Source organism: Acartia tonsa, chromosome 6, assembly GCF_053477335.1.
Source record: "Acartia tonsa isolate MP-2025a chromosome 6, ASM5347733v1, whole genome shotgun sequence".
Taxonomy (NCBI): Eukaryota; Metazoa; Arthropoda; class Copepoda; order Calanoida; family Acartiidae; genus Acartia; species Acartia tonsa.
Window position 1 is genome coordinate 1,051,198 of NC_137265.1, and position 26,075 is coordinate 1,077,272.

A 26,075-nucleotide genomic window follows, 5' to 3' on the forward strand; every position below is an offset into this window, starting at 1 on the left:
AAGCTCAGGTATGACCAGGGCTTCCTTGATGTAGCTAGGACAGTCATATCTCCGATGACGTCCATATCTCCGCCATTCGCGGCTGTTCCTACTGTTAAATCGCAAGGAACGATCGGCAGCTGTAACTTCCGGGCTAACTCCTCATTTACGGTGACTACTTCATGCAATTTATTACCGGTATCGATGAGACCGTAGGTCTGCACCGTCGGTCCTTTTGCACGCAGGCTGATCTTAACCATGGCCCGGGCGCCTCGTCGTCCTTGCATCTGGTTGAGGGTGGTAGGGTCTACAGCTGCTGAGGAACTCCGCCCTACCAACGGGAGCCCTCTCTACCATTTTTTGAATTCTGGCTTCGGTGGCCAACTGCTTCCAGACAGTTGACGTCTCCATAATATTGCGCTTGGTCGCCATCATCTACGCCACTGTCGTTGTCTCCAGGATCGTTGGCTTGCATCTCTCGCACAGCGTTGCGAATGCGATCCTGCTGCTGACGTCCGCGTCCATTGCCGCTGGCGTTCTTCTCCTGGTTCCTCTTACGCAAGTTCGCCAGCCTGTCCTCAGGGATAGTACACGTCTTCTGCCAATGGCCAGGCGTGCCACACCGCTGACAGTTACCTTTCGGCTTGTCTTTGGTGGCACCGCCAGTACCTTTACTTGCTTGCTGCTTCTTCTTGGGACAATTACTCGAGTAATGGCCATTCTGGTTACAATTGTAGCACTTGACGCTACTATACCCATCTCCGACGGCGTTGACCTCCATATCCTCCGTGCCGTCATTGCGATAGACAACACGGTTGGACGTGGCGAGGCCATCCATGGAGGTGTCCTCGGCATCTCCATGGTGAATGAGCTGACGCTGGGTGGCAATTTCATTCATGATGGTGGCGCGTAAAACAGCCATGCTGGTGATTCCAGGTAACTGGCAAAAAACTCTTTTCCGTACCTCACGATGGCATAGACCAAGGGTTACCTCTTTACGGAACTGCTGAGGGTCGCGGTTGTCCGGGGAATAGGCTTTCAACCACATCTGCTCTTTCTTAGCAAGGTAAGTCTGGGGAATCTTGTTCTTGCCTTGCGACAATTGCTTATACGCATCCTTGTTGATATCTGAATCCGAGGGTGCTAAAAAGATGGCGTCCAGCCTCTCCATGACTTGGTCGTAGCTGAGCGCATCTTGGTTGTTGGCGACTTCTCTGGCCATCTGGAACGCTTCTCCCTCAAGACTCTGGATGTATTGGCCTTTCCTGCCCTCCTGGTCCGATGCATGATGGCGAGCAATTTTAAACGCATTCTCCATTCTCGTCTTGTGGCCGTCCCAGTCCTCTCCTGCACGGTTACAAAAACGAGGGAAATTCTGTTTATTAAGCTTCCTGCGCTGGTTTTCCAACCATGTGTTGCCTAACTGAATGAGCTGAGCCTGCTCATTCGGCGCTCCTTCTATCTGAGCCTGTTGAATCGCACGATTCAAATTCAACTGCTCTAGGTCTGCAGCTTGCGCCATGGTTGAAACTTAACAAAAGTTCTTCAAAATTTGAACAAAACTTTACCAAATTGGTGCTCCAAGCGTCAGAATGGTCCCACACTGGTCTCCAAACACAGTATTTCTCGTCATTTCTGGCCTCAGTTCTCATACAAACTGTCTGGTTGCACACAATTGTCCGAAATTACCGTAGTTCCTCGGGGTAATTTCCATGTAAATCTCCTGTTGAGCACTTAGTTGATCCAAACACAGCTGTCACCAGTTTCGCTGTAACGGATCGGACGTCCTTGTTGACTTTTTAAAAACCAAGATAGCCCGCCTCGAGCGGTGGTGACGGAGCTACTCGTTGAGTTGGTAACATTGGCTGAGAGAATACAAGAGTGAAGCGACTCGTTCCCTTTGTTCGACGTCTCCGATACGCAAATAACACAACTATTCACGAGTACCCACAGGGGATTTGTAAGTTTCTGGATAATTAATGGCAGCTAGTAATAGCTGCATAAAAATTAGGATTAGATCCTCCAATAAAGACTAATTCTGCGGAACTGATATATTTTCAATAGACAAACATAGTTTACACAAATTAATGAATACATATACATATAGGAAAATTACAGAGTATTGGAGGGCGTTTTCTGATCATACAGGGATGGCTAGGGATACACGTAGGTCTGCACATGACATTTAAGCAGGCCGGAGTGTATTGTTGAGTTTCCCGAATTTGTCACGTTCAGTTGTGCCGGGGAAATCTCCGTGATGCATTGAGGATGCCGTCCCTGGATATCTGGGGCCTTTCTAATAAAGAGTACAAAATTAGATATCTCTTAAAACCTACACGCGTAGACTTAAAAGGTCAAATATACATATTTATATTGCGCATAAATATGTATTTTGATTTCTTGGAAAATTTCCAGAGCTCACATGATAAAATCACACAATTTTACAGAATATTAAAAGTACTAATGTTTTATAATTAATTACGAGATCCATCATTTGTGGGCTTAAAAATGCAAATAAAAGTAAAATTAATAGAGAAAATTAAATGCTTTAAAATGCTACTAATTTCATAAAAATCCGTCCACTCGTTAAGAAAATCGTAATGTCATTCTGCTATATTTTATAAGTGTCTCAAGTAAGCCCCACTACAGATGTATAGTTAATAAATGCCTAACATTTCAAAATTTTTTTCATATGAAACCATGTTGAAACTTGATTCTTTAAATCGACATAATGATATTACACAGAACATCATCAAAAAAACATTTAGAATTTCTGTTGGAAGTTGCTTAAAATCACTTGCTCTCATTCGTGGATAGTCCCCTTTATAAATTGTAGCATCTCTATAATAGTTACCAGAAAGTCCTGTTTAAAAGTGAAGCTTTTCTATAATTAGGGTCAGTCTTTCAAGTCGTAACAGTTAGCTCTTTTGGTTAATTAAACAAGTTAGAGTTGTCCTATCAATTTCAAACTTTGCATGATGATTCCTATAACATTTAAAGATGACCTAGAGATCGCAGCAACTCTTTAATCGTTACCAGAAAGTCTCAAAAGTCCAATCAAATATTGACAACTAATTTATGTATGTTAAATTATACATTTCATCTGATTTTTGGTATACTGATTCCTATAACAACAAGGTACAATGTTATAAGCGAAGCATCTCTATAATAAAGTCCTAAAAATGTCAGTATGTGCTTAAACAGCATCATGTATTTAAGCAGTTTTGAAACAAAGTTACTTACAATTATGTTAAGACTTATGCATTTAGTCTGACACTCTACAAGTGTTAATGTTCATTTGTCCCTCCATTTCAGAGCTTCGCTTTTATGAATATTTCAAAATTAAAGGCGAGAAAGAGCATAAAAATCGGTAAGAGATGGCTGTTTTAGATGGCCGCAGCGGTCCAGTCGCTAAATCTTTACAGTTGCACACTGTACCTAATTTAGCACAAGTACCATGCATAATTTTAGCTTTTTAACCTCCTCTAATAGTCTCATAATCTTGCTGGCAAAATAGCCTTTTTAACTTTGTTAATAAATAATAATCATATTCGTCAGATTTTTGTAATAATGATTCATAGAATGATTAGACACTTAAGCTATAAAATGTAAGAATGTCCGTTTAAAGCTCAATCAATACAGAAGTTCTTAGGCATTTTTGAATGTATATAAACTGTACATCTCGGGAACCTGAACTTAAAGGCACAGGGAGGGGTGGGAGGGTTTGAATTCGATCCCCCTCTTTTTTGTATTGTTTCAAAAAGAAAATTTTGGTAGAGTGGAAGGTAGAAGTATCCTCCTAAAAATAGCTAAAAACCTTCCACAACCAAAGAGAAGCTATACTGTAAAGGAGTATCGTATCGGTTAGAGATCCATAGGAACAGACAGGCAGATATCCATTTACTTTTCAATAAGGATTAAAAGTTTGATATTTTAAACTTTACTACACCTAAAGGGTAGTTCCACGAAATGATACAAACAACAACTTAAAAATTATCTTAATTAAAAAAAAATTGTGTGGAAACTCTTTCAAAAATACCCGTTTAGCACATTTATGTTTTAACTCAAAACTCCCACATTATTTTTAATTTATAAAATAAACAACATATTTGAAACCACTGTTTATTACTCGAAGGGCCCTGTTCCTAGGGGATACTACCCTTGCATGGATCTTCTAACCCTTTGCCAAACCTTTTCATAAATAAGCATAAAAAGTTTTCAAAAATAGAAGTTATAGTCCATATGCGATCTGAGGGAACCCATAACAATTAAAGATGTGTATTGATTTCAAAAGTTGTTTTCTGAAGGTCTAGTTTGTATGGTAACAAGTACGTTATCATTAACAAGCAGCAAAGCAAAAAAATAAATATAAATTCAGGGATAGGTGAAAATGGGCTGTTTATTACACTAGCAGTAGTCCCTAAAGTTTTAAAATAGTGTTCTTATGCGTTGGCTTAACAACTTTGGGGTCTTTTACTTAAGTTTGACTGATTGGTTTATTAAGTTGGGTGTTTAAACGTTTCAACAACTAATTTTAATCTAAGGAAGGGGTAATTTTTATGTTATTATTGGGTATATAAAATTTGTCAACCATTGTCTTATCCCTTTATATCCCCGATATAAATCTGTGTGTATGTTTAGAAAGTACATTTGAATTAGAGTAGCTTTACACTTTACATAATTGAACTAAAACAATATATGAAGTATCTTATTTTATTTTGTAACAAATCATTTATAATTTTATTATCTTAAAATCTTAATATTTAAATGATTTTTGTCTTGCATGCAGCTAAAAATACAACGTCACTGTTTCCTGAAAAAAAAAACAATACTTAATTCAAGAGTAGATTCTAACAATTTCTTTTAGTAGCTTAGGCACTGTATAAATCTTTTTAAAAGCGAAGCTTTTCTATAATTAGGTTCGTTCTGTCTGTACGAGCTTTTATTCGTTAATTTAGACATGTTAGAATTGTCCTATCGATTTCAAACTTTGCATGAGGATTCTTATAATAGTTAGGTACGATTTAGAAAGCGTAGCAACTCTATAATCATTACCAGAATGTCCGTACGTCCATTTTAAACATGTTGATTTTTCTACTTTTTTAACAACTAATTTTTAAGTGATCTTTATATCTGTTTGATCTGATTTTTGGTTTATCGATTCCTGGGACAACAAAGAACAATATTATAAGCAAAGCAACTCTATAATCAAGTCCTAAAAATGTAAGTATGTCCATAAAAATATTCCTGTATCAAGTAATTTTTCAACAAATTTACTTAAAATTTTGATCCAACTATTATACTTTTAAATTCTGATTATTCAGTTCAGACGCTATACAAATGTTAATGTACGTTTGTTATACCGTTTCAGTGCTTCGCTTTTATGGATGTTGTCATCCTTGTTTGTCTGTCGTTTATGGGGGAAATATTTTCTCATTTGGTTATTAACATACATAATACATATGGCCCCTACTTTAAAAAAAAAATATCGGCTTTGCTTATAAAAGCCACACTTTAACCCTTACAGATCGGGGGGGGGGGGGGGCTCCAAGAGCCCCCCCCCCTCTAGTTTTTTCCATCTCATTTTATTTGTAGGTAAGATGGAGTGCTGTGACTTCATGACTTTTTAAGTTTAGTAATTATACGTCAGCAAGAGTTGATTTTATTAGGATATCTGGTCTGTGTCGGTCGTGGTGTCCGGTCAAAGTCGGTTGGGTAGCACCAAAATTAGAAAAAGATTCTAAATAAATCTTAATTTCTACTTTATGACTTTTGTGTATAAGGAGAAACCTAAAATTTTTTGGTGAATACTTAGATATCAATGACCTTCTGAGAAAAAATGTGTTATGACCGTTTGACCGCTCCCTGACCGACTTTATGACCGATTATTGTCCGGCTTTTACTACAGACATATATCATGAATATCGTGGCTTCTATTACAGCTAGAGTCATATAAATTTTTTTGGTAAATCCTTGAGCAACGTCAAACAGATAAAAATATTAATCGGCGCCGCCAACCGCCGTTTTACCGCCGTAACCGCCGAAAATGGCGGTTTCCGTTATTTGCCGTTTTTTGGCGATGATCAGAAAAAGTAATTTTTTTGTTATGAAAAATAAAAGTTCGTCCTAAAATTTGGTCATCCTAGCTGCAAAATTGGCCGCTCTACAGCTGTTTTAAAATTTAGCGGCTGGCCGCTAAAAAGCGGCTAAGGAGCGGCCTGGCTGCTATGACTAAAAAAAGTAATTTTCTCTAAAAATACACATGAACCACCAGAAAAAATTTTTACGTCTTTATCTGTAACAGTAGCCGAGATAGAGGGGGGGGCTCTTGGAGCCCCCCCCCCCCCCGTTCTATTAAGGTGGGAATTGGGGCCCGAGCTGTAAGGGTTAAGAAAGGAGGGGACATTTACAGTAATTAAATACAAAGTTTTTCTTACTTCATGGCTTTCACCCTTATGATAGTTTTTAAGATAATCAATTTCTGTATGTAGTTATTTTGCAGATCTTAACTATAACCTCATTCTGACTTAAATAACTAAAACTGTAAAGAGACTATAATATTTACGACCTTAAAATGAAAAAAAGCTGCGTATGTTCACCTGAATACATATGAGATGTAGTGTGTAGAGAAATTCTTCATTGTTTTTATTTTGTTGGTGTTGTTGTATAGGCGTGCTTTAAGTCAGTCTGCTTTCCATTAACCTAAATTTTAAAAAATTCATAAACAACACTAACATTGGTATTAATTCTTACAACAGTAACAGGATGTCTGTCAGTCTTCGTGTACTGAAAGAATCTGATATTTCCAGGTAAGGTTTAGTTCATAGGTAGTTAAAGATCGTAAAAATTGGTGCTCTAAATTAGTTTTACTTTTCATGGAAGCTGCATATCATATAGTTGAAGCAAATAAATAAAGATTTTTGTGTCTAAAGCTAAAGAAAATACCGATCCTAATAAATTTACTTTACAGGGAAGCTTTATAAATGTCTTGGGTACGTTTTAGACTATTATTCTTGCCTCGCCTAGAGGCTAAGGGCGAAGCAACTATTAAAATTATACACCCCCCTTTTGATAAATATAACATTGTATTAATATCTTGTGGCATGGGGACTGTAAAACCTGTAAGGGATGAATAAGGGCGAAACCAGCTTTAAGAGGAGTAAAACGGAGGGGGGGGGGTGGGGGCGGTTAAACTTAACTTTTGCATTCGGCGAACTATACATATATATAACAGAAACCTAATATATTCAACAACAGAAAAGCTTGAAATTACTTCATGCTGGTAGCTGTATCACTAATCCATATATTTTATCACCTTTTTAAAAGCAAAGCTTTTCTATGATTAGGGTCGGTCCGTCCGTCCGTCCGTAACGGATAGCTTTTTTTGTTAATTTAGGCATGTTAGAATTGTCCTAGTGATTTTAAATTTTGCATGGTGATTCCTTTAGCAGTTAGGTATGATTTAGAAAGCGTAGCAACTCTATAATCATTACCAAAATGTCCGTATGTCCATTTTAAACATGATGATTTTTTTACTTTTTTAACATCAAATTTTTATGTGATTTAATTATCCGATTGATCTGATTTTTGGTATATTGATTCCTGGGACAACAAAGTATAATGTAATAAATGAAGCAACTCTATAATCAAGTCCTAAAAATGTCCAGTTTCAAACAAACCTTTGTACAGTAAACAATAATAGAAGGTTGACAAGGATTAGATGTGATTTAATCGAAATATATTCCTACAAATTGAGCTGTGTGTTTTTCCTTGGATAGTCTCTTTTCAACATCGCTGCCGTGTATTATTCCTAAAAATGTAAGTATGTCCATAAACATTATCCTGTATCAAGCAGTTTTTTAACAATTAAATTTACTCACAATTTTGCTTTGACTCTTATAAATTTATATTAGGATTATTCAGTTCTGAAACTATACAAGTGTTAACGTCCGTTTGTCCTACTGTTTCAGTGCTTCGCTTTTATGGATGTTGTCATCCTTGTTACTTTATAAATTTGTTTACTAGCTCCAGCTTTAATTGTTAGAAAATAATTTTAGTGTGTGGGTTGTATTGTACATTAAATGAAAATAATGTAAAACCTGTTAGTAGAACAACGTAGAAAACAAATCTGACGTAACTCAATAAAAATTGCAGCTCATCTTTAGTAAATCTGAAAAGATTCAAACCTATTAAGTATATAGAAACAAAACAGGGATATAAAACCCAAAGTTAAATTATTTTGCCTTGTCCATTACACCATACAGGTATTATATCTTTAACGTTAATAATTAGTAATCGCAATTATGGGTCACTTTATTTTAAAAGAAGACAATTATGCTTAAAAACACACACACACACAAATACGTAATCTGCTAATACATCCTAAAACAACATATTGTCCCTGACTCGCTTAATATTTAATAACCTTAAGCAAACGTTTATATAGTAATTAATGAAAAAATCAAAACTAAATTAATTTAATATAATAATGCATTAATCGTGCATGAGTATTGTAACAAATTAACTTTTAAATATTATTTCAATAAAGTACTTGTTTTGGTCCGCCATTTTTATTATTTTTATGAAGTTAGTCGAACTTTTATCAATCAGCTGATTTAGCTTGGTTTACAGCTGTAGGTTAATCAAAAATTATTTTATAAATGATAGACGTTTCTTCAACATTGCAAAAATCTTATAATAAATTTAGCACCAAAAATATTTAATTTTAATTTCAATAACTAATTCCATTTAAAGTATTTTAAGATTGCAGATATCATTTCTTGATTTTCAAGAAAAATAAAATATTATTGAAAATATTTTTTTGGGAACATGAGGACGTCCGTCTAAATGTTTAAAAAGCCAACTGAACAGCTGTTTTTTCAGGGAAAAAGGAACATTAAATATTTTTTTTTCTAGGTATATTTTCAAAAGTACGACTGAAAGGTTAACCTCAAGAAAGGTTGACCTCTAATTTCTCTCGGTCGACCATTTATCTTTTGTGAACTGGGCTTAAGTGTTTCATTCTAATGTTGATTCTCTTCTTCCACTCCTTTCTCTGTCTGGTCATTTGTCCAACCCTGGTGTAGTCCATACCAGCCTCCTTTACTAATTTTTGTAGTATAATATTGTCTTTCGTTTCTTTCCTAGAACTTTCTAAGCTGACTCAAGACTCTCCTTCCATTCAATGTACCTACTTTCACAATTCTATTGTCCTCCATCCTCATGATATGTCCAATCCTCTCTAAACATCTCTTTTCAATCTATCATCTGATGGATTTAATCTCCAGATTCGTCCTTATATCTTGCATATTTTTCCCATCCTCTGCATTTGCATCTGGATTAGTGAAGGTTTGGTTTTGTTGCTCCAAATGTATCTGTACATTCTGTCCATAAACTCTGGAGTTTCTTAATCTCTCCATTCTGCCAGGTTTTTACTTCAAATAAGACACATTCTTGAGTTACTCTGAAACCTAAAATACTAAGAAACTTTGCTAAAAAAGGTGGTGGTACAATATAAAAATGAAATTTTGCATCAGAGTTGCTTTGAACCCTTAATAATGACGACTCCCCCTGTATACTCTTCTAGTTGCTTCGCCCCCAAACATTAGAAATTGGTGAAGGAAGTCAGAAAAATAGCTTAAAACCATACAAAGATATTTATGAAGCTTACCTGATAAGTAAAACCAATTTAGACCATCAATTGCCTTAATCTTTAACTTTAGTCAAAAAAACCTTACTTATTCATATTAACCTCTAGGGGCTTTGCCCAAAGAGGTGATCAAAAAAAAATTAAGGCAAAATTCGTATAAGGACCAAGGAAATATTCAGCAAAAAAAAAAGGACCAAGGAAATCTTCAACAACAAAAAAATAGATTATACTTTACTAGCGGCTGTGCCCCTAGAGGCCACTAAGAGCCCATAGAGTTGGGGGGGGGATCAATCCTAATTGTTGTTTTAAGATGAAAAAGTTTTAAAATTGTCTTTTTTTCTAGGGTTGTTTTCTCTTGGGAAGGTAGTGGTACCTTCCCCCAAACATAATTATAAACCCTCCCAGGACATATTAAAAGCTATATTGTAAAGGATAACCATATTAGTTCATTGGTTAGCGAAATTCTTTGGTACACAGATAGAGATCCCTTTACTTTTTATTATTCTTAGCAAAAAAAAAATTTGTTATAATTCCATCCCCCTTCATCCCCTAAAAATAAAACAAGACAAACTGCCCATAAAGAGCAAAGATACAGAAAGACATTCAAGATGCTGCTAATACTGAACAGATAGGCCGCAATAACAGATACACGGACATACAGACATAGCCTATTTGTAGAGTCTATTTGCTACTATTCATGGTACCATGACACCTAGGCTACAATGATAGACATTTAGACGTACACCAATTGTAAAGAAGTTGCGCTACTTGTATAATTTGTTTAAATTTTGGATATATTGTATTATATAGACAGGAATACATACCAGTGAAGAAGGTAACATTAGGCTCTTTATTACACTAGTCCCAAAAGTTTTATGATAATGTTTTCTTATTTGTTGGCTCACAAATCTAATGTATTTTGATATTTTAATTTATTAAGTTATTTGTCCAAATGTTTCAACCGCTAATTGTAATCTACAGAAGTGTAATTTGGTGTAATAACCTTAGTGATAAACGTTAATTTGTAATCCATTGTTTTATCCATTTAGATCCCTGTGTACATAAATTCTTTAGTTTTACAGTAACTTTTAACCCATTAGTATCCACCCCACGATTTAATTAAAAATTTAAACTTTTTTTGAAATACCCTACTTACTATGGATGATTTGAATACAAATCAAAAGAATTTTTTTTGTTATGACCACTATGACAGAAAATATGACCACGTTTATAAATTGACGTTTGGCCACTCCCTACCCCATTATCAGATGATAGGAAATAACTGACATTAGGTACTAAAATTGCTAGAAAACTAAATTTGTTTTTCTTAATTCAAAAAAAAAGTTATTTTTCTTAAATTATATATATAACAAAATATGAAAATGGTTTTAAATACCATTTCTTATAAAATTACTAGCGATTTCGCCCCTAGCATCTAGGACTCTGTCTCTAACAGGATAGGAAGATGGTAGAAAAGTAGCCAAAAACCACCCAAAGCTAAAATATAAAGAGTTAAAGAGTGTAAAACCATGACTTATGAGAAGCTTCCCTAAAATGTAGAAGTCAATCGGTTTAGTAGTTATAGAAATCTTAGGCTACAGACATAAGAGGATATAGCTTAGAGACAAATGTAAGCTAGATAAATTGTATTCAGGAATTAGGGAAAAAATGCATTATTTAAAAAGTATTTTTTTGTTTTATCTTTATGTCTTATAAAACTATCAAAAAAATATTCTGATCAATACCTTTAGTTCCTGCTAAAACATATACAAATTAGTAAGGCTTATTAATTACTTCTCTTATACCCTATTCCATTTATAAAATCGCATTACTAAATCCTTTCCTATCACACAGTTTCACAAATGCGCGAGGATTTTACCAGAACATATGACAATGATTTCAACCAATCAGAAATAGGCTTGTCTGATGTCCCACCCTAAATTTTCACCTAGAGTATTCAAGATGTCAAATAACGCCCAACTATGCATTTCCGGTCCATTTGTTTTATCAGCTTATATATGACACCTCCCATTATATTCTTGACCATAAAATTAATCCTTTTATGGAAAAAAAACCGCCCCCCCCCCCCCACACACCATTATACATCCAATTAATTTATCACATCTTTGTAAAACTATATCTTGACTTGACCAATCCTATTTCCTGTTTATCTAGGGATAAAAAGATATGTTTTTGAGAAAAATTATTTATCCGGAAAATCACTGACATAGAGCTCAGTATAGTATGAAAAAATCTATAAATCTAAATGTTTTATACACATAAAAATGGTTTGGAGTGTAGTAATTTTTTTTGTAAAAAACAATTTTAACTTTTAAGTATCAGGTATATAAAGGAAAGTTGTTTTCTAACTTCATAGAAATATATTATTTATATTCTTTATATTAGTCTTATTATGTTCTTAAAAAATTTATTTCAAGAGGCTAGGTCATTTAACTATCCCTTTTTCCAACTTATCACTATGTCTGTCCTTCCTGTTTTTATTACTAGCGTAGCAAAGCTACTCTATAATTATTTATGTCCGTTCCTCTATCATTAAGAAACTGTAATTCTCAAAGTTTCCATCATCTTTCTATCTTTTTTTTTTAAATTTTCTCCTTCTCTTTCATGTTTTTATGAATACTGAACATGATAAAATTTACAAATTGTCTGTTTGTCACTGTATGATTTGTTTGTCTTCGCTGCCTATGAATATTGTCATCATTGTTCTTCACTTTGACCCTCTTCTTAACTATTTTTCAATTGAAGGTTCGATTTTTAAATCAAACTTATTCTTTTGATGGTGAAGTATAATAAAAACAAAATTGTAAAAATTATATATCTATATTTTTATTTTTATGTATTTGCATTAAAGAATATTTTTTAGATGAAATTATTTTGAAAAGATTAGTTACCAATTTAAAAATGATAAATATTTAAGAACTGACCAAACACCCTAAACATGAATTTAGGGCATAATTTCTAGGGGATTTATATATTCACTATGCAAATTACTACTACTATTAAGCCATGCAAAATAATACTTACGTAACTTTTTTAAACACTTTTTTCTCCATGAAATTTTAAGAATCCCTTACAATTTTTTTCAAAAGCTAAAAGTTTTGATTATTGATAAATGGAATATTTAAGAAAATTTGTAAAAACACCATATCCTTTGGTTGATTTATGGCTATAAAAATTATTACCCTCTCAATTTTCAATTTTTGATTAAGCCCTCCATTAAAACATTAAAATTTTAATTAGTTTTTTATTGTTTTAATATTTTTACTTTTTAAAATGAAAGTGATAGCAATAATCTTTCAACATCTATTCTTATTTTTTAGATTTATCATCCCTGTCAGTTTTTAGAGCCATCTAAACAGAGGCTATTGACGTGTGGATACGAATGGGTTAATTTCTAAAAGCGAAGCTTTTTTAGAATTAGGGTTGGTTCATGCGTCTGTCCGTACGTCCGTCACAGTTGGATAGCTTTTTTTGTTAATTTAGGCATGTTAGAATTGTCCTATTGATTTCAAACTTTGCATGGTGATTCCTTGAGTAGTTAGGTACGATTTGGAAAGCGTAGAAACTCTATAATTACTATCAGAATGTCCGTACGTCCATTTTAAACATGCTGATTTTTTTACTTTTTGAACAACAAATTTTTATGTGATCTAATCATTAGATTGATCTGATTTTTGCTAATTGATTCCTGGGACAACCTAGTATAATGTTATAAGCAAAGCAACTCTATTATCAAGTCCTAAAAATGTAAGTATGTCCATAAAAATTATCCTACATCAAGCAGTTTTACCAAAAATTGACTTACTATTTTGCTTCATATCTTATACATTTATATTCTGACACTATACTGTTTCAGTGCTTAGCTTTTTATGATGTTGTCATCCTTGTTTGAATGTAATTATTGATATACAGACGGATGGACATACAGACAGACACTAATGTAGCCCATGTATTCCTGCACTGCTAGTCAATGCAATTACAGATTAAAGGCGCATGTTTGAATGCTGAAATTTTGAAAATATAGACAGACAGACACACATACATGGTGATTCAGAAAAAACTGCATTTTCTTTTTTCTGACTCAATTAGAAATAATACAAAAAATGATTACATGTAATTGTTCTCTGTAAAAAAGTACATCAAAATTGTATTTTATATTATCTCTAAAAATGCGGCCTCTATAATAGGTATATAGTTTCAAAAAATGCTTTATGGGAAAAATGTTGTGCAAGAAAAATTAAGAAAAACTTACTTATCAGGCAAAATTGTTTTTTCAGAAATACGTTATACATGCAATATTAGAATTGCATGCAACAAAATTTCTTAAATTCTAAATGATGGTTACTCAAGCTTATATATAATTCAGAGAGAAGCGGTATATGGAGAAAATGACAAGACAGTTGTGAAATGTGTGTGTGATCATCTCACTAGTTTTGGAATCATGATGGATTTTAACAATGAAGTTAAAGCTGATGATCCTGGTAAGTTTATTTTTCAATAGTAAACAAAAAAACCAAGACTTGCTCTACTATACAGATTATTTATTTAACATTCAGTCCTAGACAATTTTTTATTTAGAGCTATTTTTAAATGCTTCATTGCAAAACAAAGCTTTCATAAAATTACAACTTTCTACATAATGATGACAATGACTTCTGCAGCCATCAAAGATTAATTCGTTTTTATGGCTATCTTTAACCTACTTCTAAAAAGCTCTACTAGAAACATTATGAACAGTATTTTTTTCAGTACTGAAGCTTCTCTCCATCATATGTGGTGGCTCCTCCATCTTGGCTATTCTTGTAACTGAAATGTTACTTTATTTTGGAAGGTAATTTTAAAAACTGTTTAACCCTTAATGCCCTCCCCCCCCTTCGGTTTTTTCTTTCTCATTTTATGTGTGTAAAAGATAAAGAGCCCAAACTGCGTGACTTTTTAAGTTTGGGTATGACACATAACTGAGTGTTGGAATTTTTTGAATATCTTCATCCTGGCGGGCACAGGATTCCAGCAAAACTGGCAGGGTCATCCAGGTAAAGAGAAAAAATGTTTTTTTGACTTAAACAAAGCATTTTGTCTTAAAAAAATACTAAAATATCCTCTAGTAGTACATTCTCATATGAAATACAGGTTTTCAAGTCGATTTCAGGTTCCAGGTATGATCCTGCAGGTCCTGATCCTCCAGGTCTCCAGAAATCTTTAAAAGGCTCCTGCGGCTGCAATTTTTGACTCAAATTTTAAACTTAAGCTTTTCTTACATGTCTAAATAATGTATTTAAATTTCATAAAGATCCGCTGCCGTTTTCCCGGCGACTGTGACTGTGGCGGCTGGCAGCTGCCAAGAAATTTATATTACGATATATTTAATATAAAATTTACATAAATATAACATTTTTTGCAAAAATTTGTTCTTCTAGCTTCAAAAATAAGAAAATTACAGCCGTTTGAAATATTTAAGTAAAAAAGGATCTAAAAACAAAGGTTGTTAAATAAAAGGGTGAAGGAAGCGAAAATTGACCTTGTCTTACTTAAAGTTGGAAATTCATTATTAATCAGGGACTAATAGCTCTAGCTCTAATAGGAACTGAGATAATAGGGTGGGGGGGGGGGTTCCACGCCCCCCCCCTGACCAATTAAGGTGTGGCAAGGGGCCTGACTGTTAAGGGTTAATAATATGAAATAGATATTTCTCTCAATATTTCTTCAATTTTTTTTTTCATTAAATTGAATCTGAATTTTTCAATATAGAATGTTTTTTTTTGTTAGGGACAAAGATGATGATGAAGTGAACATGAAGAGGTCTGCCGAGAGAAATCTCAACTTGTGCATGTCATTTGCACAACTTGGGTTTCTAATCTTTGTAGGTAAATAATTAATAATAATAGAAGCTGTAAATAAGGGAGAGACAATAATTGGTATTATCCTCTTAGCCTACCTAGCCGTGGGCGCTCGGCCCCCTAGCCATATAACCTAACCTAACCTTACCTAACCCAGTCTTTTAGTTGAGGGGGAGAGGGGGTATAAAATTGAAAAAAAATTAAGAAAAAAATTCCGAAGAGGATAACGCCCAATAATCATTTTTTTATAAATCATATATTCTCAAATAAGTCAAACAATTTTGTAGTAATTGGACACTATGCAGATATTCAATAGTATTTTAATGGCAAGATAAAAATACTATTTTATATCAAAATATAAAACAAAAATTAGTCATTCCATTCCTTTTTTTGTTTTACAATAAGCTAGTGTCATATCCATCAACTTTATAAGCTATTTTTTAAATTCTTTTCTATAATGCTTGATCTCTATATATCTCATCTCCTCTCCATCTCTTAAAGTAAATGTATAATAAAATTGAACTGCTATACTTCAATAATATGTAATCATTTAACACACAGCCCAATCTCCATCTTTTTCAAAATTAATTAACATAAATATTTTTACTGATAAAAACCATATATGGTTTGAAATTATTCTGTAATATGAATGAACAGATTCTGTTTTGCTGTGTGTCATGAATATTCATTAATTCCTAGGTAGAACTGATATTTTACCCTGTGCTGTTTGTGAGAGTTTTGGAGCTGCAACCCATTTTGGGTTTGTGGCCTGCTATGCATGGATAGGTAATAATTTTATTTTTTTTATATTTCTAACCCAATGTAGTTGTTGATTTTAATAACAGAATTAAAAGAACAAGTTTCATAATTTACAAATAAAAAAATGAATGTTATATAATCACCTTATTAAAAATTACGCAAACAGGAAACATTTTATTTTGAATTATTTCTTAATGCTCCAGGAATCCTTATGTAAGAATTTAAATGTATACAATGACCTTAACATTTTAAAATTTAAAATAAGATACATCTGAATGATGAATTAAGATTGTTTTTGTGAATTTCTTGTTTGAGAAACAAGAGTTTCCTTCCAAATTTCTATCAAGCATATAATTTTATGCTTAAAATTAGTTTAGGTAGAGTTACATTGGGTACGTACTATCATATTAACCCATTAATATCCACCCCAAGAATTACTTAAAAATAAAAACTTTTTCTGACATACTCTACTTACTATTACTATGGATGATTTGCATACAAATCAAAAGAATTTTTTTTGTTATGACCACTATGACAGAAAATATGACCACGTCAATAAATTGACGTTTGGCCACTCCCTACCCCATTATCAGATGATAGGAAATAACTGACATTAGGTACTAAAATTGCTAGAAAACTTTTTTGTTTTTCTTAATTCAAAAGAAAAGTTATTTTACTTAAATTATATATATTAAAAAATATGAAAATGGTTTTAAATACCATTTTTTTAAAACTTACTAGCAATTTCGCCCCTAGCATCTAGGACTCTGTCTCCAAGGGGATAGGAAGGGGTAGAAAAAGAAGCCCAAAACTACCCAAAGCTTAAATATAAAAAGGGAAATAGTCTAAAACCATCCTGGACTTATGAGAAGCTTCCCTAAAATGGAGAAGTCAATCGGTTTAGTAGTTTCAGAAATCTTAAGCTACAGACATAAGAACCTTTTAATATATGAAAGGATATAGCTTAGAGACAAATGTAAGCTAAAAAAATTGTATAAAATCATCAGAAATTAGGGAACAATTACATTTTTTCTTTTAAAGTATTTCTTTGTTGCTGTTTGTTTTTTATCTTTTTGTATAATAAAACTATAAAAAAAATATTCTGATTAATACCTTTATTTCCTGCTAAAATATATACAAATTAGTAAGGCTTATTAAATTACTTGTCCTATACCCTATTCCATTTATAAAATATAGAACACATTAATAAATCCTTTCCTATCACACGGTTTAACAAATGCGCGAGAGTTTTACCATATAACATATAACAATGATTTCAGCCAATCAGAAATAAGCTTGTTTGAAGTCCCACCCTAAATTTTACACCCAGGGTATCCCAGATGTCAAATAACGCCCAACTATGCATTTCCGGTCAGTTTGTTTTCTCAGCTTATATATGACCCCTCCCATTATATTCTTGACCATAAAATTAATCCTTTTATGGAAAAAAACCGCCCCGCCCCCCACACCATTATACATCCAATTAATTTATCACATCTTGTAAAACTATATTTTGACTTGACCAATCCTATTTCCTGTTTATCTAGGGATAAAGAGATATGTTTTTTTGAGAAAAATTATTTATCCGAAAAATCATTGACTTAGAGCTTTAATATAATTTAATAATATTTAGCTGTATCTTTAAATCTAAAAGTTGTACACATAAAAAATGGTTTGGAGTTTAAGAATCTTTTTTGGTAAAATACCATAATAACTTTTAAGTATCAGGTATATGAAGGATATTTGTTTTCTAACTTCATAGATATATTTTATATACATTCTTTATATTAGTCTAATTATGTTTTTTAAAAAAGAATTTAATTCCAAGAGACTAGGTCATTTGACTATCCCTTTTTCCAACTTATCACTATGTCTGTCCTTCCTGTTTTTATTACAAGCAAAGCAAAGCTACTATATAAATAGTGGTGCAGCTACTCTATAATTATATATGTCCGTTCATCTATCGTTAAGAAACTGTAATTCTCAAAGTATCCATCATCTTTCTATCTGTTTTTTTTAATTTTCTCATTCTCTTTTTATGTTTATATGAATACTGAACATGATAAAATTTCTCACATTGTCTGTTTGTCACTGTATGATTTGTTTGTCTTCGCTGCTTATGAATATTGTCATCATTGTTCTTCACTTTGACACTCTTCCTAACTATTTTACAAATGAAGGTTCGATTTTTAAATCAAACTTATTTTTTTGATGGTTAGTATTATAAAAAACAAAATAGTAAAAATTAATTATCTACATTTTTAAAAATGTATTTGCATTAAAGAATATTTTTTAGATAAAACTATTTTAAAAAGATGAGTTACCATTTTAAAAATGATAAATATTTAAGAACTGACCAAACACCCTAAACATGATTTTAGGGCATAATTTCTGGGGGATTTATATATTTACTATGCATATTACTACTACTATTAAGCCATGCGAAATAATACTTAGGTAACTTTTTCAAACACTTTTTTCTCCGTGAAATTTTAAGAATCCCTTACAATTTTTTTTAAAAGCTAAAAGTTTTCATTATTGATAAATGGAATATTTAAGAAAATTTGTAAAAAACACCATATCTTTTGGTTGATTTATGGCTATGAAAATTATTACCCTCTCAATTTTCAATTTTTGATTAAGCCCTCCATTAAAACATAAAAAATTTAATTAGTTTTTTATTGTTTTAATATTTTTACTTTTTAAAATGAAAGTGATAGCAATAATCTTTCAATATCTATTTTCATTTTTTAAATATATCATCCCTGTCATTTTTTAGAGCCATCTAAACAGAGGCTACTTTAACGTAGTTTTATTGATGTGTGGGTACGAATGGGTTAAGATACTAAACCTTAACAATCTTGTTATATTTTTAGTAATAGATTGTTCACAAGTGTACTACAAATTCTACAACAAGAGGGCACCACAAACAAATCTTCTCTACCTTTCCATTGCTTCATATGGTTTAGCATTTGCAATAGGTGAAGCATATTCATTAGAATCTTTTATTATATATTGAATTTATTATAGATTTCAATTTCAATGAAATTTTAGTATTATTTGATCAAAAATAATTTATTATTAATATTTCTTATTAGCTGGAGGAGTGCTCATCACTAGTCTAACAAATGAAGCCAATTTCTACCTGAGGAGGTAAACAATAAATACATATAATTACAAAAAAAATACAATTATGTCTCTTTGTCTGTCCATTAAGATCTGAAGAAATGCTAAATTAACTTGCATTTTTAAAAATCAAACAAACACAATACTTGTTATCAAATATGAATGTACATACATTAAAATACAGATACAGAAAAAAAACAAATAGAAAATTATTTTATTTATGTTTCTCTGGTCAATATTTTGAAATGCATGCAGCAAAATGATTTTCTTCTAAGAGGAAATAATTTAGAGTTATGAATAGAAATGTTTGAATTTTAAAGATTGTAACTGTAATATGTATTTTCAGAAGCGTGGAAGGCCATGTGGACAGTTGCTGGTTGAATGACTGGGCTGAATATGCAATCATCATTCCCATAGGTTTATTTTTTTAAAGTATTTAAAAGCAAATCTTTTCTGTAAATCTGAATGAATTGATAGCTGTTCTTGTTTAATTAAACATGTTAGAATTCTCATAGATATTTTAAACTTGTAATAATTTAACAATAACAAGTTACAATATTTTAAGCAAATCATCTCTTAAATAAAGTCCTTAAATTGTAAATATGTAAGTTGTAACCAATTTATAGATAATCTTGTTGAGACCAATTATTTGAGATATTGCTTATAATTTGTAAATTATCTGTTTGATGAACCCAATAATTTGGACATTGCAACAAAAAAGCTTATTGTTTTCATAAAACTTTCAAACTTAAGAAAGCATCAGCATTAGTATGCTACAAAATCATTATCATTCGTTTAGAAAACTATGAAAATCTTAACTATTATTGTTTTCAAATAGACAAAATGGTACAAAATATTTTTCCAACACCCCCTCCTCCTGAATTCCCTATCCCCTTAAAAGATTTAATGTAAATTTTAAGGAGTTGCTTTGCTTCTTTGCTTAGTTAGAATGGTCTTGACATATGTTTGGGTAAAGAAAAACTCAAGGTAAATATTTTATTTTTCACTTGAAAATTTAGATTGCTAATGCTAATTCTATATTTTAATTGGATAATAATTTAACTTATTTAGTGACACAACATGTGAAATAATCTTGGATCTTCTGGTATCCTTCAGAAGTACACTGGTCCTAACCTTTGTGATGACTCTTAACATTGTCTTTGGTAATTTTATACACTTTATAAACTTTAAATATTTTTCTTAAACTTGAAGTTGAAAATAAAAAAAAATTTATATTAGGGTTTATATTATTCACATAATGATGAACTGACTTTATGAAAGTAAAGATAAATGGAAATACTTAATTGATAGTTGGCCTTTAAAAAAGTCTAAAGATGGATGTGACCTAAATGTAGTCACCCCAAGATCTTGGTTAAAAGATGTTTGGAGTAATATAGAATCTACTCTAATGTGGATATATGTACATAGATGTATCTTTTTAGCCTTTGTTGCTGACTCCCAAATCTATGGCTACATAATTGTTCTTCTCAATTTTTTTTCTGGATTCTTCATCTTGTTGAACAGTACTGTTTACAACTCTGAGGTAACACATGGTTATATTTAAATTCTATTGATGCTTTTGTTGTATATTGTTAAAATAGTGACTTTAGGGACTCTATATTCAAATGGATATTGAGGGTCAGAAAAATAGCATAAAACCATACCAAGACTTGCTCATAAAAATTATAAAGCCTAAAACCATATCTGGACCTATAAGATGCTTCACTGTAAAAATGAACCATATTGGTTGAATGGTAAGTGAGATCTTCACTATAGCCAAAAAAAGCTTACTACTTTATATTATAAAATAGAGTGATCAATACAGTTCTATTAAACATGTTATTTTTATTTGATAAGTCCAATACACAGTGTTTCATTGTTAAAAATAAATCTTAAGTTTGTTTATAAATAAAAAGACATGATGCTTTCATGAGTAGAAATTATATACTACTGTTTATTAAATCAAAAGATGAATTGTTTCTGCAGTGGAGGTAAAAAAGTAGTAGGGAAGGGGGGTTGATTTTGCTTAATAAAAAGGGAAAGGTAATGAGGCATTAAATTTAGGTTTTTAAAAAGAATATAGGATAATACAAATTGTTAATTTATACAAAACTGTTCATGTCTTTTTGCTAATGTGAGAAACTTTGAAATAACAAAAAGTCAAAACACTTCTCCTGTTCTATTTTATATTGTGCAATGAACGCCTATCATATGAATAGCAATTATTTTATTTTCAGGTAGACATCTTTGGAAATCTGAAGAAGAACTTCAGAAGAAAGAATGCCTAAGGAATATAAATTTGATTTGATTTGATATTCAAATGTCTAAGAAGTAAAATAAACTTTTATTTCTAATAAATTGATGAAACATTTTTTTTAAATTTCATGATAATCATACATGGTCATTCAAGAGAAATGATTTTTAAAAAAACTTAATTATGCATTAAAATAAAATTATGTATAATCCTTTATATTTTTGGAAAACCTTTTATGAGACATTTATGTTTCAAATATTTTAAAATGATTATTTCAACAAATTATGCCCTAAAACAGGTTTTTCCAAAAGCCTTTTTTTTCCAAAAATTTATTGATTTAAAGGTTGTAAAAAAATGTGCACATTCAAATTGCGCAACTTGTGTTAATAGTACAGAAATATTGTGTATATTGTTAGAATCGTCTTAAACTATAGTTTCTAAATATATAAAAACCATTCCTGTGCTACGTATAGTGTAGGAGCTACATGGTAAAATGTTCCAATTACTTAAAACCTTTAAACCTTTTTCTCACTTTTCTCAACATAGCTCCTTAACTATAAATAGCACAAAAACGGTACTTATATTTTCAAGAACTAGAGCTTATGACGATTCTAACGGTATGCGCAACATTTTTCTACTATAAACACAAGCTGTGCAATTTGAATTTTAAAAATATGTGTATTTTTGCACACCCTTTAAGTCTTTAAAACTTTGAAAAAATGGCCTTTGCAAAAATATAATCTTATAATAGGTTTTCCAAATATATAAAGAATTTTACATAATTGTTTTATTTACTATGCATAATTAAGTTTTTTTAAAATCATTTTTCTTGAATGACCCTGTAGATTAAAAGATAGATTTGAATATTATTACCAACATATAATTTGATTTTTTGTACAAAGCAAGCCTGTAGGACATTCCGATATTTCAATCATAAAACAATTTTTCCTTTAAATTTTTTATAAAGTTTTTCACTCATTAAAAAAAATAGGTATTGTTGGTTTTGTGACATCACCTCCTAAGGGGTGTTTCATCATATTTTAATAATTAATTTAATGAATTTAACTAAATTTTGAATAGAAAAAAAACCTGGATATTACCTCAGGCATGCTTTACCGACCAGGAATTGATTGATATAATGAATTAAAGAATTATGGTTTGGCCACAATTAGTAATTTAGGAATTATTAATTGTTCTATGTATTTTTTATATTTTTTTGAATACAGTTGTTTGCATTAAAAAATTGTTTTTTTTTCCATATTCTCATTTTCAAAGCCAAGCTTTTCTATAAGTAAGTTTGGTCCGTCCCCCCGTCCATCAGTCTGTAACAGTCAGCTCTTTTTGCTTAGGCATGTTAGAATTGTCCTATTGTTAAACATTATCCTGCATTTTAGCAGTTTTTTAACAAATTTACTAACAATTTTGTTTAGACTTTTATTCATGTATAATCTGATTATTCAGTTCTGACACTCTACAAGTTTTAATGTTCTTTTGTCTTACTGCTTCAGAGCTTGACTTTATGGATATTTTCTTCTTTGTTAATAAGAATTGTAAGAATTAAAACATAAAGATGTATCTTTAATTTATATATTTTTAAAGGGTTTTTTTGAAGCTTTTGCATGTGTAGACTTATTGGAATTTATGAGGATGAGACTACAACTTTAACTTAATTATTACTAAGTAGATGCTTTACTTTGCTATTAATGTTATAATCGTCCTACATATTTTAAACCTTGCATAAAGAATACTGTAGCAATACTGTGTTATCTTAACAGTGTAGCAACTCTATAATAACTACTGTAGAGTCAGAGCATCCATCAAATTTTTAGGACTAGGAGATTTTATAAACTTGATTTTTTTAAATTATAAAACAAAAATATTGTACATAATGTTTTACTTGTAGATTATCTATAATTTTGAAGGAAGTAAGTATGTCCATCTACAATGGTAAAGAAAATCTTAAGGCAGTTTACTTCAAAGTGTTTGAAAGAGTACAGAACCCTCTCCCTCTTATATTGGAAAAAAGGTATTTTTGTGCGTGTTTATTTTTAAAAGCCAAGCTTTTCTATTGATTGATTGATTAGCCATAGTCTCTTAGGTTTTGGACCTAAGTAGTATTGGAGTAGGCTGAGACACTTTTGTACAGCCACTAGGGCTATCAAGCTCCACGTTCATGCACATTATGACTTGACCCGCTATCTCTTGAGAGCTACTCATTATTACCTCACCCTCGCCAAGTATGGCAGGGGTCCCAAATTAAGTCACTGTAATGAATGACGCTCACTGCGGAGGAGCTTGGGATAAGGGTAGTACTGATATTATGCACGTGACTATTAAGTTTCCAAACTTACTCAATAATCCCCTTCTTACACAACCAGGGGAATTTGGGTGAATGTATTCAACTGAGAAACTTGAGTTGCCACATGGGGAATAGAACTCGCACTCTCATCACCGTAACTCAGTGCGTTACCACTGAGCTACGATGCCCCTAAGCTTTTCTATAATTAGGTCGGTCCGTCTGTACATCTGTCAATACCAGCACTTTTCGTTAATTTAAACAGGTTAGAATTGCACTATTGACTTCAAACTTTTTATGATGATTCCTATAACAGTTAGGTACAACTTAGAAAGCGCAGCAATTCTATAATTGTTACCAGAAAGACCGTAAGTCCATTTAGAACATGCTGATTTTTACATCTAATTTTTGTATATTAAAATTATCTGATTTATTTGATTTTTGGAATACTGAATTCTATCACAACAGGGTACAATATTATTGGCATGCAAAGTATCTCTATAATCAAGTCCTAAATATGTACGTATGTCTTTAAACATTATTAGATTATTCTATACTAGTGGCTATGCCCCTAGAGGCCTCTATTACACAAAAAATTGTTTTTTTGCAATCTATTTTAAAATCAGTTAATTACCAAAAATATTTTTTCACCGATAGATGGTGTTAGTTATGTTTTTAGCTAATTGCAAAAAAATTCCGCAGGGCGTCGTTTTATATTTTTGTCGATTTCTCTAGTGAGGGTGGTGTTACCCTCTTCCAAAATAGTTATTATCCTTCATGGGACCTATGTGAAGACAACCTGTTAAAGAGAACCCGAGTTCCTTGGGTACTAACATACACACAGACAAACAGACATCATGTAACTTTATTATAAGGATTGAAAAAAAAAGTTTAGGTTTAAGCATAGCGAAAAAAAACTCTAAAGGGATAAGAGAATGGACTATAAATTGATGATTCACAGGGTTAAAACATATGAACACTCAACTTAATGAGCAAATCCCATGAAGGGAGGGGACATTGGGTCCCCAAAGTTTTATAATAACGTTTTCTGATTTGTTGGCTTATCAACTTTGGGGACTTTTAATAGATTTTAATTAATTTGATAATAAGTTGAGTGGCCAAACGTTTCAACCACTAATTTTTATCTACAGAAGGGGTAAATTTGTATATCATCATTGGGTAAGTAAATTTATTAACCATGGTCTTATCCCTTTAGATCCCTGGAACGAACCAATCATAATTCATTAAAAGCCCCCAAAGTTGCTGTGCCAATGAATAAGAAAACATTATTAAAAATTTTTGAGATTAGTTAGTAGAATAAACTACCCAATGTCTCCTCCCTCCCCGAAAAAAAACCTACTTTTAAGGCAATTTCATTAATTTGTTTCCTAAACATTTGGAGCACTTTCAAGCTCTTTATAATGGCAATAAAAAGGGGATAAATTAAAAAACTTTTGGCCAAAGTATCCCGAATGACGTCATATTAGATAAATAGATTATTCTAATGCTACGCTATTTAGGATATTTTTGGTAAGGGTTTTAAAATTTGTCCCAATTTCTTATAGGCACTATAAAGAGCTTTGAGCAAGAAACAATTAATTTTATTTTCACGCTCATTTGTTCAGCTTCGAAGCTTATTATAGTGCTTATAAAAAAGAGACATAATACTGGCCTACCATTGGACATTTTGTCTGTGTTTCAGCCAATCATTGGACATTTGTATTGTATTACGTCATATTTTTATAGGCACATGGATTTAAAAGGATAAGACAATGGCCAATAAATTGAAGTACATTCCCACCAATGATTGCACACAAAATTATCCAATACGTAGATTATATTTAGTGGTTGAAATGTTTGGAAACTCAATTAAATGAATCAACTGATTAACTGTTAAGCAAAAAATATAAACATGATATTTTAAAACTTTGGGGACTAGTGTAATAAACAGCCTAATGTTCCCTCCCTCTCTGCTATAAACAACATCTTTAGCTTCGCCTATTTGTGGTTAGTATCATTGAATATGATGTGCCTATTATAGTATAGCAGAGCCCTAACCCTGCAGGGACTATACCTACGGGGCTACTATGTAGCTAATATCATTAAATATGGTGTGCCTATTATAGTATAGCAGAGCCCTAACCCTGCAGGAAC

At 31.9% G+C, this 26,075-nt stretch overlaps 1 protein-coding gene and 1 long non-coding RNA gene across 2 annotated transcripts in view; one reads left to right on the plus strand and one right to left on the minus strand.

Annotated features, from left to right (window-relative positions):
* Window positions 1-22,854, plus strand: part of LOC145321539 (adhesion G protein-coupled receptor L2-like) — a 56,351-nt gene extending 33,497 nt beyond the window's left edge. The window contains exons 23-33 of the mRNA XM_080162948.1: window positions 14,016-14,130; window positions 14,399-14,480; window positions 15,416-15,513; window positions 16,186-16,272; window positions 19,122-19,226; window positions 19,344-19,398; window positions 19,718-19,788; window positions 20,292-20,358; window positions 20,443-20,534; window positions 20,814-20,914; window positions 21,609-22,854. Of these exons, the coding sequence (XP_080019074.1) occupies window positions 14,016-14,130; window positions 14,399-14,480; window positions 15,416-15,513; window positions 16,186-16,272; window positions 19,122-19,226; window positions 19,344-19,398; window positions 19,718-19,788; window positions 20,292-20,358; window positions 20,443-20,534; window positions 20,814-20,914; window positions 21,609-21,659 (924 nt within the window). The 3' untranslated portion in view covers window positions 21,660-22,854. The remainder of the gene's footprint in view (window positions 1-14,015; window positions 14,131-14,398; window positions 14,481-15,415; window positions 15,514-16,185; window positions 16,273-19,121; window positions 19,227-19,343; window positions 19,399-19,717; window positions 19,789-20,291; window positions 20,359-20,442; window positions 20,535-20,813; window positions 20,915-21,608) is intronic.
* Window positions 4,679-8,151, minus strand: LOC145321540 (uncharacterized). Its single transcript, XR_013880275.1, has 3 exons — window positions 8,079-8,151; window positions 6,579-6,681; window positions 4,679-4,792 (listed from the first exon to the last, which is right to left on the minus strand). It is a non-coding gene; the product is annotated as an uncharacterized LOC145321540 (long non-coding RNA).
* Window positions 22,855-26,075: the final 3,221 nt, after the last annotated feature.